This window comes from Protomyctophum parallelum (genome assembly GCF_964188405.1).
Source record: "Protomyctophum parallelum genome assembly, chromosome: 14".
NCBI lineage: Eukaryota > Metazoa > Chordata > Actinopteri > Myctophiformes > Myctophidae > Protomyctophum > Protomyctophum parallelum.
In genome coordinates, this window is record NC_139709.1 from 4,892,876 (window position 1) to 4,907,716 (window position 14,841).

A 14,841-nucleotide genomic window follows, 5' to 3' on the forward strand; every position below is an offset into this window, starting at 1 on the left:
AGAGAGAGAGAGAGAAATAGAAATAGAACCAAGATAAGCGTATCAGGCGAAGTTGTGCTTCCGTTTGGCTGAAAGTATCTTGCATTACTCAAGGCAGTTCTATATATACCGCAGAGTATAACGCATCACCTGCAGCAGTTGATGAAGGTCAAATACAATAGGTTATACAAAATAATATATATATTTATATATATATATATATATATATCCTCATTTGACCTTGAATTGTTGCACTGAGTATTTAGTAAACTCTGTTTTGATACTCAGAGAGAGAGAGAGAGAGATAGAGAGAGATATTTTGGCAAGCCATAGAAGAGAAGAACAAATATTGTAAATCACAAGTGTCTTAACCCATTCTGACCGGGCACCCATTTTGGTTGTCAGCATCATGTTATGCTTTAGCTATTGAAAAATAGCAGATCTACAAGCTCATATCGCGCCACCGAGTGGCGCGATACGAGCTTGTAGGTCTGCTATTTTTTGAAAAATCGAAGAACGACTGACATTTTTTAGAATCTGATCTCAGGTCAGAATGGGTTCATCAGACCAGCGTGTGTCCGGCGGAAACCTCGTATGAATCTGATCTCAGGTCAGAATGTCTTAACCCTCGGAGCACAATTTCCTGAGTAGGAACTAACATTAGTTGCGTTCATGGCCTCTAATGATGCCAACTTGCTACCGCATCGCATTCCTCATGATCTGCGTTGGGTAATTGTCTTGGCCGTCTGCCAACAACGATCCATGGGACACATTTTGAAGAAAAGGTTTTATTGGCCTGACGATGTTAGGAGTTAGAAACCTTTAATCCCTCTCTCTCTCTCTAACCCATTCTGGGGCGGGAACGTCTTGTGTTGTTTTAAAAGCATTATGTTATACTTTAGGCTATTGAAAAATAGCAGATCTACAAGCTCATGAACTCGCTATGAACTTGTAGGTCTGCTATTTTTGAAAAAATCGTGAAAATGTGCCTCAAAATCTTTGAATATATATTATTACAGAGTGAACATTTTAACTCAAATCTTTGCTTCTGAGGGGTCCCTGGAACAACATATTTTCAGATGGTGGGGGGCAGAGGCATATTACATGTAATTTTTGGGGTCCTTGACATGAAATATTGAGCACCACTGATACAGAAAAATTTCAGGATTTTGAAGACATTTGTTTTAATTTTCGACATCCGGTCTAAATGGGCTATAAAGCCTCTAGAAACACAACCACCAGATGGCAATTTGTTCACGGAGAGAGAGAGAGAGATGTAGCAACACACTTTGTCCACATTGTGTATGTCGCCAGCCAGCCAGCCATGGCAACGTCTCTGCCACAAATTACGTCAAAGCGTGTCGGAAGAGGGTGATGGAAACGAACAAAAGCGGAGGTGTCAAAATGTCACTGTTTCACAGCACTGTAAACAGTGGCTGAGGTCTATAGCGCAGGGCTCAGCAACATGTGAGCCTTGCTCACGGTCACGGCTCACGTGTTAGACTTGGCCTGGTTCCATGACCAGATTGACAGGTTATTCCATGACACTATACAGACGTGACGGTTCCAACTCTTCAAAGCTTTCCTGATGTTTTCCTGAAGGTTTTCTGCAAACGCATGTTTTTTCCCTGCAGGTTTCTATTCACTGATTATCCTGATGCTTATTCTACTGCTTTGACTACTGAAAATATGTGTCCAGCAGAGGAACTGTAAAGGCAATCTGAATAGAAGTAACACCTTTGTAAATGCCCTCCTTTCTTACTGACAATTGTTCTGTTTCTGACAACGCACTGACAATCAACTGAATTGTTCTGTTTCTGACAATGCACTGACAATCTACTGAACTGTTCTGTTTCTGACAATGCACTGACAATCTACTGAACTGTCTTGTTTCTGACAATGCACTGACAATCTACTGAACTTTTCTGTTTCTGACAATGCACTGACAATCTACTGAACTGTTCTGTTTCTGACAATGCACTGACAATCTACTGAACTGTCTTGTTTCTGACAATGCACTGACAATCTACTGAACTTTTCTGTTTCTGACAATGCACTGACAATCTACTGAACTGTTCTGTTTCTGACAATGCACTGACAATCTACTGAACTGTTCTGTTTCTGACAATGCACTGACAATCTACTGAACTGTTCTGTTTCTGACAATGCACTGACAATCTACTGAACTGTTCTGTTTCTGACAATGCACTGACAATCTACTGAACTGTTCTGTTTCTGACAATGCACTGACAATCTACTGAACTGTTCTGTTTCTGACAATGCACTGACAATCTACTGAACTGTTCTGTTTCTGACAATGCACTGACAATCTACTGAACTGTTCTGTTTCTGACAATGCACTGACAATCTACTGAACTGTTCTGTTTCTGACAATACACTGACAATCTACTGAACTGTTCTGTTTCTGACAATGCACTGACAATCTACTGAACTGTTCTGTTTCTGACAACACACTGACAATCTACTGAACTGTTCTGTTTCTGACAATGCACTGACAATCTACTGAACTGTTATGTGTCTGACAACGCACTGACAATCTACTGAACTGTTCTGTTTCTGACAACGGACTGACAATCTACTGAACTGTTCTGTTTCTGACAACGCACTGACAATCTACTGAACTGTTCTGTTTCTGACAACGCACTGACAATCTACTGAACTGTTCTGTTTCTGACAATGCACTGACAATCTACTGAACTGTTCTGTTTCTGACAATGCACTGACAATCTACTGAACTGTTCTGTTTCTGACAATGCACTGACAATCTACTGAACTGTTCTGTTTCTGACAATACACTGACAATCTACTGAACTGTTCTGTTTCTGACAATGCACTGACAATCTACTGAACTGTTCCTTTTCTGACAATGCACTGACAATCTACTGAACTGTTCTGTTTCTGACAATGCACTGACAATCTACTGAACTGTTCTGTTTCTGACAATGCACTGACAATCTACTGAACTGTTCTGTTTCTGACAATGCACTGACAATCTACTGAACTGTTCTGTTTCTGACAATGCACTGACAATCTACTGAACTGTTCTGTTTCTGACAACAGACTGACAATCTACTGAACTGTTCTGTTTCTGACAACGCACTGACAATCTACTGAACTGTTCTGTTTCTGACAACGCACTGACAATCTACTGAACTGTTCTGTTTCCGACAATGCACTGACAATCTACTGAACTGTTCTGTTTCTGACAACGCACTGACAATCTACTGAACTGTTCTGTTTCTGACAATGCACTGACAATCTACTGAACTGTTCTGTTTCTGACAACGCACTGACAATCTACTGAACTGTTCTGTTTCTGACAACGCACTGACAATCTACTGAACTGTTCTGTTTCTGACAATGCACTGACAATCTACTGACTTGTTCTGTTTCTGACAACGCACTGACAATCTACTGACCTGTTCTGTTTCTGACAATGCACTGACAATCTACTGAACTGTTCTGTTTCTGACAACGCACTGACAATCTACTGAACTGTTCTGTTTCTGACAACGCACTGACAATCTACTGACCTGTTCTGTTTCTGACAATGCACTGACAATCTACTGAACTGTTCTGTTTCTGACAACGCACTGACAATCTACTGAACTGTTCTGTTTCTGACAACGCACTGACAATCTACTGAACTGTTCTGTTTCTGACAATGCACTGAGCTGTTCTGTTTCTGACAACGCACTGACAATCTACTGAACTGTTCTTTTTCTGACAATGCACTGACAATCTACTGAACTGTTCTGTTTCTGACAATGCACTGACAATCTACTGAACTGTTCTGTTTCTGACAACGCACTGACAATCTACTGAACTGTTCTGTTTCTGACAACGCACTGACAATCTACTGACCTGTTCTGTTTCTGACAATGCACTGACAATCTACTGAACTGTTCTGTTTCTGACAATGCACTGACAATCTACTGAACTGTTCTGTTTCTGACAATGCACTGACAATCTACTGACCTGTTCTGTTTCTGACAATGCACTGACAATCTACTGAACTGTTCTGTTTCTGACAATGCACTGACAATCTACTGAACTGTTCTGTTTCTGACAATGCACTGACAATCTACTGAACTGTTCTGTTTCTGACAATGCACTGACAATCTACTGAACTGTTCTGTTTCTGACAATGCACTGACAATCTACTGAACTGTTCTGTTTCTGACAATGCACTGACAATCTACTGACCTGTTCTGTTTCTGACAACGCACTGACAATCTACTGAACTGTTCTGTTTCTGACAATGCACTGACAATCTACTGAACTGTTCTGTTTCTGACAACGCACTGACAATCTACTGACCTGTTCTGTTTCTGACAATGCACTGACAATCTACTGAACTGTTCTGTTTCTGACAATCTACTGACCTGTTCTGTTTCTGACAACGCACTGACAATCTACTGACCTGTTCTGTTTCTGACAACGCACTGACAATCTACTGAACTGTTCTGTTTCTGACAATGCACTGACAATCTACTGAACTGCCAATGGCAGGACATGTGGAATTCTCAAACAGCACGTACAGTATGCCACATATAGAAAAGGGAGGGGAGTGCATAGTTCAATTCAGAAAGGAGTACATTATAAGGCCTATAGTATAGTGTGGGGTCATAGCATGGGGTCAGAGAACATGGAAGCAGAGGCGCTGAGGCACAGCAGAGACTCTGACAGCTGGAGGGTAGCAGCCAGACCCCTCGGAAACAAAGATTTGAGTTAAAACGTTCGCCCTGAAAGAATAATATGCAAAGATTTGAGTTAAAACGTTCGCTCTGAAAGAATATATTATGCAAAGATTTGCGCCACATTTTCATGATTTTTCAGCAGGACCTACAGAGCTTGTAGATCTGCTATTTTCTCAATAGCTAAAGTATACCACAATGCTTAAAACACCAAAAGGGGTTCGCGCCCCCAAAAATGCGTGAAGACGGTGTTCGGACCTTCTATACAGTGTTGCCTATTTTAATCCAGCATCCGTCGAAATATAGCCTATTGTGTATTTTTTTTTTTTTTTAATTCTTTATTTACCCAGGGTGTAGCTGAGCACAGGTGCTCATTTTCAGCAATGCCCTGCACATAGAAACAAACACAGACAGACAGACACACACACACACACATTAATCCATTCTGAACGGGCACCCATTTTGGTGTTAGCATCATGCTATGCTTTAGCTATTGAAAAATAGCAGACCTACAAGCTCGTATCGCGCCACCGAGTGGCGCGATACGAGCTTGTAGGTCTGCTATTTTTTGAAAAATCGAAGAGCGACTGACATTTCTAGAATCTGATCTCAGGTCAGAATGGGTTAATCAGACCAGTGTGTGTCCGGCGGAAACCTCGTATGAATCTGATCTCAGGTCAGAATGGGTTAAAACCTGGGAGCTGACCAGTACAGCCTCAGTCTGATACTGTTGGCCACTAAGCAGCTCCAGAGGGAGCCGTTGGGGGTTCAGTGCCTTGCTCAAGGGCACTTCAGCGGTGTTGGGTGAGTGATGACAATCACTTCCCCACCCAGTTTTTGTGCAGTCATGCACCTCTTGGATTGTACATCCATGCGTGTGCGTGTGCGTGTGCGTGTGCGTGTGTGTGTGTGTGTGTGTGTGTGTGTGTGTGTGTGTGTGTGTGTGTGTGTCTGAGTCAACAAAGCCCAGATTTCACTGGCTGCTCCTGTAATATTTATAACCCTTATATACACTGTAGTTTGTTTGTATGGCGGTGTCCCAACTGCTCCTGTAATATTTATAACCCCTTATAAACACTGTAGTTTGTTTGTATGGCGTTGTCCCAACTGCTCCTGTAATATTTATAACCCCTTATAAACACTGTAGTTTGTTTGTATGGCGTTGTCCCAACTGCTCCTGTAATATTTATAACCCTTATACACACTGTAGTTTGTTTGTATGGCGGTGTCCCAACTGCTCCTGTAATATTTATAACCCTTTATACACACTGTAGTTTGTTTGTATGGCGTTGTCCCAACTGCTCCTGTAATATTTATAACCCTTATACACACTGTAGTTTGTATGGAGGTGTCCCAACTGCTCCTGTAATATTTATAACCCCTATACACACTGTAGTTTGTATGGCGGTGTCCCAACTGCTCCTGTAATATTTATAACCCTTATATACACTGTAGTTTGTTTGTATGGCGGTGTCCCAACTGCTCCTGTAATATTTATAACCCTTATATACACTGTAGTTTGTTTGTATGGCGGTGTCCCAACTGCTCCTGTAATATTTATAACCTTATACACACTGTAGTTTGTTTGTATGGCGGTGTCCCAACTGCTCCTGTAATATTTATAACCCTTATACACACTGTAGTTTGTTTGTATGGCGGTGTCCCAACTGCTCCTGTAATATTTATAACCCTTATATACACTGTAGTTTGTTTGTATGGCGTTGTCCCAACTGCTCCTGTAATATTTATAACCCTTATACACACTGTAGTTTGTTTGTATGGCGTTGTCCCAACTGCTCCTGTAATATTTATAACCCTTATATACACTGTAGTTTGTTTGTATGGCGTTGTCCCAACTGCTCCTGTACTATTTATAACCCTTATATACACTGTAGTTTGTTTGTATGGCGGTGTCCCAACTGCTCCTGTAATATTTATAACCCCTTATATACACTGTAGTTTGTTTGTATGGCGGTGTCCCAACTGCTCCTGTAATATTTATAACCCTTATATACACTGTAGTTTGTTTGTATGGCGGTGTCCCAACTGCTCCTGTAATATTTATAACCCCTTATATACACTGTAGTTTGTTTGTATGGCGGTGTCCCAACTGCTCCTGTAATATTTATAACCCTTATACACACTGTAGTTTGTTTGTATGGCGGTGTCTCAACTGCTCCTGTAATATTTATAACCCCTTATACACACTGTAGTTTGTTTGTATGGCGGTGTCCCAACTGCTCCTGTAATATTTATAAACCTTATACACACTGTAGTTTGTTTGTATGGCGGTGTCCCAACTGCTCCTGTAATATTTATAACCCTTATATACACTGTAGTTTGTTTGTATGGCGGTGTCCCAACTGCTCCTGTAATATTTATAACCCTTATACACACTGTAGTTTGTTTGTATGGCGGTGTCCCAACTGCTCCTGTAATATTTATAACCCTTTATACACACTGTAGTTTGTTTGTATGGCGGTGTCCCAACTGCTCCTGTAATATTTATAACCCTTTATATACACTGTAGTTTGTTTGTATGGCGTTGTCCCAACTGCTCCTGTAATATTTATAACCCTTATACACACTGTAGTTTGTTTGTATGGCGTTGTCCCAACTGCTCCTGTAATATTTATAACCCCTTATACACACTGTAGTTTGTACGGCGTTGTCCCAACTGCTCCTGTAATATTTATAACCCTTATACACACTGTAGTTTGTACGGCGTTGTCCCAACTCCCTATACAACACACCGGGTTGAAAGGAAAACCCATCTTGCGTATAACGCGCAGCCGAAAATCCCCCTGAGCTTGCGGAATCTCTTCTCATATCTTCCGTAAATCTCCGTTGGAATGGAATGGAAATGCTGCTGCCTGCCTATACTCTGCTGCACAAGATGCACTCCTGGCTGACACATCCCACACTCAGTGGAAACGTGGCTTTGACAGAGGCAGCGGCGGGCGGGGGGGGGGGGGGGGGGGGGGGGGGCGTGCAGAACACTGGGACTATTTTTGAAGATATGATCATGCATGTACATTATGCTGCATGTGTTTGTGTGTACATGCACGGCTTGCACGCTTCATGACTTTCTTAACCCCTTTTGGAGTTAGCATTATGCTATGCTTTAGCTATTGAAAAATAGAAGATCTACAAGCTCGTAGCGCGAGCCACAGAGTGGCACGCTACGAGCTTGTAGGTCTGCTATTTTTGAAGAAAATCGAAGAACGACTGACATAGAAACATAGCTTTTTCAGAAAACTCATTTTCGAACAGACATTTTTTTAGAATCTGATCTCAAGTCAAAATGGGTTAAAGCCCCGATTTATACTTTGTCGGTACGACCGACAGTGGTGTCGATTGGGTGGGGGGGTGCCTGGAATATTAGCCGAGCCACAAGCTCTCAACACATGGCAGATGCGACGCGTTGAGAGCTTGTAGATCGGCTGTCTTATAGAACGCGTCGTATACAGCGCAGAGAGCATGAATTAGGCAGAAGTGTGTGTGTGCATGTGGATGAGGACTCTCATCCTATGACAAGGTGTGTGTGCGTGCGCGCGTACCCGAGTAGTTCCATCCTTACCTTTCAGGTGGATCTTGTTAAATGGTAAATGGTGCATTTATATAGCGCCTTTATCCATGGCGCTTTACATAGATTGTGCATTACATTCACCCATTCACACACACATTCATACACCGATGGCAGCGGAAACCATGCAAGGTACCAACCAGCACATCAGGAGCAATTAGGGGTTCAGTGTCTTGCTCAAGGACACTTCGACAGTAACACTGGGGGAGCCCGGGTTCGAACTGGCAACCTTACGGTTACCATCCAGGCACTCTACCTCTGAGCCACCGCCGCCCCAGCGTGTTCTCCTGGCCTTGTGTGTGTGTGTGTGTGCGTGCGTGTGTGTGTGCACGTGGGTGTGTGCACGTGGGTGTGTGCACGTGTGTGTGTGCACGTGGGTGTGTGCACGTGGGTGTGTGCACGTGGGTGTGTGCACGTGGGTGTGTGCACGTGGGTGTGTGCGTGTGCGTACCCTCAGTAGTTCCGGCCTTACCTTTCAGGTGGATCTTGTTCTCCGGGCTGTGCACCAACACGGAGCTGACAGAATCCAGGCTGTCGTAGTTACTGCAGCCCAGCGGCCCCGTCCGGGTCTCTGTTACCTAGGAAACAGAGGAAGGAACAGATAACACCGATGCCCTTAACCCATTCTGACCGGAGATCAGATTCATACGAGGTTACACACACTGGTCTGATGAACCCATTCTGACCTGAGATCAGATTCACACGAGGTTTCCGCTGGACACACACTGGTCTGATTAACCCATTCTGACCTGAGATCAGATTCTAAAAAAATTCAGTCGTTCTTCGATTAAAAAAAAAATAGCAGACCTACAAGCTCGTATCGTGCCACTCGGTGGCGCGATACGAGCTTGTAGATCTGCTATTTTTCAATAGGTAAAGCATAACATGATGCTGACACCAAAATGGGTTCCCGTTCAGAATGGATTAAAGAATAGAGCGGAGCAGAGCAGAACAGAACCGGAGCAGACCGGATCTTTAATTGCTTTCAGGTTTAGATCTGGGGGGGTGGGGGTGGTGGGTGACTCAGGGGGGGGGGGGGAGAGGTCCAATCCCTCCTGAACTGCGTGGTGTCGGAAGTGTCTTTGAGCAAGGCACTGAACCAGTGTTGTTTTTGGCAGCATTTTTTTTTATTTTAGTTTTAGCCATAGTCTCTTGAATAGTTTTCATTTAGTTTTAGTCACATTTTAGTCACCTGGAATGTTTTATTGTTTAGTCTAGTTTTAGTTTTAGTCGACTAAAATGTATTTTGGCGGGCCTTGAGGTTTTTACACTTGCTGAAAATTGCCGATCTACAAGCTCACAAGATGTCTTACAGCCAATAAGGGCTGGAGGCCGAACCGAACGCTTGCTTTTCCCGGCAGCTGTCGGAGCTCTGAAATGTCATGGCTACAGAAACAGGAGATGGGCTTGGCAAGGCTTTCTCCTTTGCACATTCGATTAGGTTAAATTACTCTAATGTATGTGTCATGTATTTACAGCATGCTCAAGTCCTTGCTCATTCGGCTGTGATGTTGCAGCTACAGTATTGGTTAGATATGCATATACGCTCTTTACCTGCACAGTTAGATATGCATATTGCCTGCACACCTCTGTAACCGCTGCATTATTGATAAGCTAATGTAGCCTACTGTACCTGTCTAAGATGATTTGTTTCTCACTATGCATAATATATCTTTCATTATCATATTTCTTTAGCGGAAACAAAGTCCCTAAAAACGCTTCAGCGCTTTTACGTATAAGTCTGAGGCAAATAAAAGCGTGGTAAGTGTGGTAATGTAAAGTACCGACTGTGACATTTTTTTGAATCTGATCTCAGGTCAGAATGGGTTCGTCAGACCAGCGTGTGTCCAGTGGAAACCCCGTATGAATCTGATCTCAGGTCAGAATGGGTTAAGGCCCACTGCTGGTTGACAAGAGATGATGCTAACCTGAAATGCAAAGCGCAATTTCTCACCTGCCCAAGCGGCCGATAACCCCTTAGCTCAGTGGTAGAAATGGTAAATAAATGGTAAATGGTGCATTTATATAGCGCCTTTATCCAAGGCGCTTTACATAGATCGTGCATTACATTCACCCATTCACACACACATTCATACACCGATGGCAGCGGAAGCCATGCAAGGCACCAACCAGCACGTCGGGAGCAATTTGGGGTTCAGTGTCTTTGCTCAAGGACACTTCGACATGTAGACAGGAGGAGGAGGAGCCGGGATTCGAACCGCCGACCCATGGCTCATTGGACGACCTGCTCTACCTCCTGAGCCACAGTCGTAGCCACAGCCGGAATGTTGTCTCCTTCGTGGGATTCCTGGGTGTCAGAACTGACGGACGATAAATCTATACGGAAAGCAGCTTTGAGTCTACTTATAGTTAAGCTCCTTATGCGCTCCTAGCCAAGAAACGGGACAGTTACACTGCACGATCCAGGAGTGTCAATTGAAATCGGACAGTATATATAAAAAAATAAGCTTTATTTGTGGGTATTAGATATTGGGGGCATGGAGGCAGCATTAGTGTTATAGTAAAGAGGGGTGGGGAGAGAGACAGCTAGGAGGATGATTTTGTCATCTGCAATTAATCTCCGCTGCCCGTTCCTGCGCAAAATCTTCTAGTGACACACGGGCAAAAACTGATTGATGTTCAAATCCAGTCGGCTGGTTTGTGAAGTTTGAACGGGTCAAACGTTAGGTTAATCTGGCACCTGCTTGATGATGCCGTTCCCCGATAGCAGAGCTGACTGTGTGATCCGACATGGGCCGGGCCTCGTGACAGCAAACACGCCTATAGCGCCCGCGTCAACGTGTCAGCCACGGCTGTCTGTCAGCCTCCAGTCCTTTTTAGAGCAAAGACATGGAAGGAGGGAGATTGTGTTTAATCCATTTTGGGTGGGGACCTCCTTTTGGTGTTTTAAACATTGTTATAATTTAGCTGTTGAAAAATAGCAGACCTACAAGCTCATAGCGCGCCACCGAGTGGCGCGCTATGAACTTGTAGGGTCTGCTATTTTTTTGAAAAGTCGTGAAAATGTGGTGGAGATCTTTGAATATATATTTTTTCAGAGCGAACGTTTTTTTAACTAAAATATTGGCTTCTGGGGGGTCCCTCCCTGGAACTACATATTTTGAGATGGGGTCCGTGTGGCCCAATAGAGATAATTCTGGGGGTCCTTGACATGAAAAAGGTTGAGCACCACTGACATAGAAATATGGGTTTTTCAGAAAACTATTAGGATTTAGAAGCCTTCTTTTTTTAAAGGTATATTCAGTGATTTCACTTAATTCAAATATCACTTATTTTTTTGTTTTGTTGTGATAATCCTCTCTACTATAGAGTGTGCTGACCATATAAGGAGTTCCTCCCTGTCCCCAGTTAACCCCTGGGGGTCAAAGAACCATAGGTTTCGTTTTTGACTCTCTATCCTGATTGGATGAAAGGCTTAGGTCCCACAGCCAAAAACGAAACCTAAGGTTTTTTGAGTGAAATCACTGAATATACCTTTAGTCAGTCAGTCCAAAATGGGTTAAATACCATGTGGTGGAAAAACGTATTCACGAGTGAAAGTATCAATACTGCATTGTGGAAATACTCCGTTACGTAAAGTAAGTAAAAGTCCAGAATTCTAAATTTGCTTGAGTAAAAGTACAAAAGTATTGGTATGAAAATGAAAATAAATGTTATGTTGCTATGTACTGTACTATAGCAACAAGAAGGTAAAAACACCAAAAGGGGTTTGTTTCCCATCCTGAATGGGAGTCGTTCAACCAACAAATGACTTATTTTTTTCCTATCATGTAGATCTGCTATTTTTGAAACATTTGTGACCAGTGCCAGTGATTTCAACCACAAGTCTGCAATAGTATAACTTCACTATAGAACAAAATACATTCTTTCTTTTTTTTTGGTGGTTTTCGTTTTTAGCCACATTAACACAGTTGGAATGTTAAAGAATGTTTTTATTCCATCAGAACATCGTTTTAGTGGCATTAAGTCGTTGTAATTACGTTGCAAAAATGTCTCTATAATTACAGATTATTTGCCGTATTTTGGGGGTGTGAACATTCCTGCACGTATTTACATAGTCGTTTCGATTGTTCTCCAGTTACAGTAGCCGTGTGTTTCTGTGACAATAGTAAATAAATAGCCTACAACATCAGCATTTTTGTTAACTTGATATGATGCTGTTGGATGTTGTAATAAAAGTATAAATTAACTGATTTACCCGTCGTCCACTGAAGAAAAAGTTGCTGTTTGTTTGTGGTCTCCACACGGACCACACGCATTCTGACGATTGTCTTAGTTGTAAATCCATTCTTCTGCCCTTTATTTCAGTGCACACATGTGCATGGCCCCCTTGTATATTAAACCACTGTCCCCGGTCACATTTTGAAAAATACATTTTGAAAAAGAAAAAATCGCGAAACCTTTTCGTTTAAATGATGCCTGTAATACAGTAACAGTTACATGCAGCAAGTAGGAACACATGCAATACTAATGTGGATAATGGTCATACAGATGGATCCAAATGGAGCCATAAGGGTCATAAGGGTCATACAGTTAACTCTGGGTACTTGAGAGTGATTAATCCATTCTGACCTGAGATCAGATTCATACGAGGTTTCCACTGGACACACACTGTTCTGATGAACCCATTCTGACCTGAGATCAGATTCTAAAAAATGTCAGTCGTTCTTCGATTTTTCAAAAAATAGCAGACCTACAAGCGCGCCACTCGGTGGCGCGCTATGAGCTTGTAGATCTGCTATTTTTCAATAACTAAAAGCATAACATGATGCTAACATCAAAATGGGTTCCCGTTCAGAATGGGTTAAGTGAGATGGATCGAGTGAGAAAATATGCACTTTATTACAATATGTAAATCTGTACTATACGGCATATGCATATTTAATGTGCACGCACAGACAGATGTTGAGAGAGGGCCAGAGATTGGGACAAAAGGCAGAGAAGCCACGTTTCGACTGTCGGCGCATTTATTACAACATGTCTCCGCAGAGTAATAAAAAAGGATTGCGCTCTATAGAATGCATAAAAAATGAATAATGCTCTCCCCCCCCCTAAAGTGGTGTCCCTGAAACTTCTGCTATTGAGGTCAATTAAATATTAATTCGTATGGAGTGTGCGACCGTATGAGTCACGAGTTCGTTTGGTATAGAGAGAGAGAAGTGTGCACAGCAGGGTCAGCACATGCTAAAAACATTAAACAATATCTTATTATGACATGTTGTTAAAGACACTGTGAGTCCTTCCTTGGAGAGACCTTTTGAAAAAAAGGAGAACAGGGCAGGGAAAATGAGAGAGAAAGTTTTGAAAGAAAAGACTAGCTGTAAAGTACAGTATATGCAAAATGAAAAAAGCAGGGTTATTGGTCCCTAGAGGCTGCACTGGCCCTTAAACAAAGAATGGTGGTCAAATGGTGTGAACTGACCGACACTGCTGTCCTCTGAGCTCTCACTAATGGGGCTATAGAACAGAAATGGAACAGTATATACTTACTAGACTGTACGAGTTAGAAGCACATTCTTGCATACAATTGCAAAAGCTTTTACAGAGAAATAAAATAAGAGCAACATAAGTATAGAAAGCTATAAAAAGTTGACTATAAAACAGAGAAATAAGTCAGAACTTTTGCCTATAAGTCCACGGGGTCACAACAATAAACAAAGTGTTCATTCTGGCCTATGGGGTGGCATGAGAGGCAAGGCCGTAGGGGTCACCGACATGTAACATTTGGCCTATGGGATGCAGGCACTGGCCGACGTGGGGATCACCAGAGAACTGTGTGCACAATGTAACATTTGGCCTATGGGATGCAGGCACTGGCCGCCGTGGGGATCACCAAAGAACTGTGTGCACAATGTAACATTTGGCCTATGGGATGCAGGCACTGGCCGCCGTGGGGGTCACCAAAGAACTGTGTGCAAAATGTAACATTTGGCCTATGGGATGCAGGAACTATAGCGGCAACGCCGTGGGGGTCACCAAAGAGTGCGTGTGCAAAATGTAACATTTGGCCTATGGGATACAGGAACTATAGAGGCAACGCCGTGGGGGTCACCAAAGACTGCGTGTGCAAAATGTAACATTTGGCCTATGGGATGCAGGAACTATAGAGGCAACGCCGTGGGGGTCACCAAAGACTGCGTGTGCAAAATGTAACATTTGGCCTATGGGGTGACACGAGAGGAAAGGTCGTGGGGTCACCCAGCAAGAGCCACGAGAGCGGAACTCAAAATATATACTCTGTTACAAGTTTGAAGTCCAGGATTCAAAATGTACTTGAGTAAATTAAGTACAAAATTAAGTACAAAATTAAGTACTAAATTGAAAATAGCAGATCTACAAGCTCACAATGCCTCAAATCTATTGTCTATTTCCAAATGGTCGAAATGCATATAAGGCTGTGTTTAATGTACCGGCATGTTTTGTAATAATAATAATCAAAGTAATATATTAACTAAAGTTTTTAGAATAAATATACAGTAGTGTAGTAAAAGTACAATATTTGGAAATTGGAAATACTCAAGTAAAGTATGAACATCT

General features: G+C 42.5%; 1 protein-coding gene across 1 annotated transcript in view; it reads right to left on the bottom strand.

Moving 5' to 3' along the window:
• The window catches only part of brinp2 (bone morphogenetic protein/retinoic acid inducible neural-specific 2), a gene marked incomplete at both ends in the record, with an annotated part of 193,619 nt that overhangs the window by 120,491 nt on the left and 58,287 nt on the right, over window positions 1-14,841 (bottom strand). Inside the window, one exon of the mRNA XM_083781950.1 lies at window positions 8,756-8,861. Within this exon, the coding sequence (XP_083638076.1) occupies window positions 8,756-8,861 (106 nt within the window). The remainder of the gene's footprint in view (window positions 1-8,755; window positions 8,862-14,841) is intronic.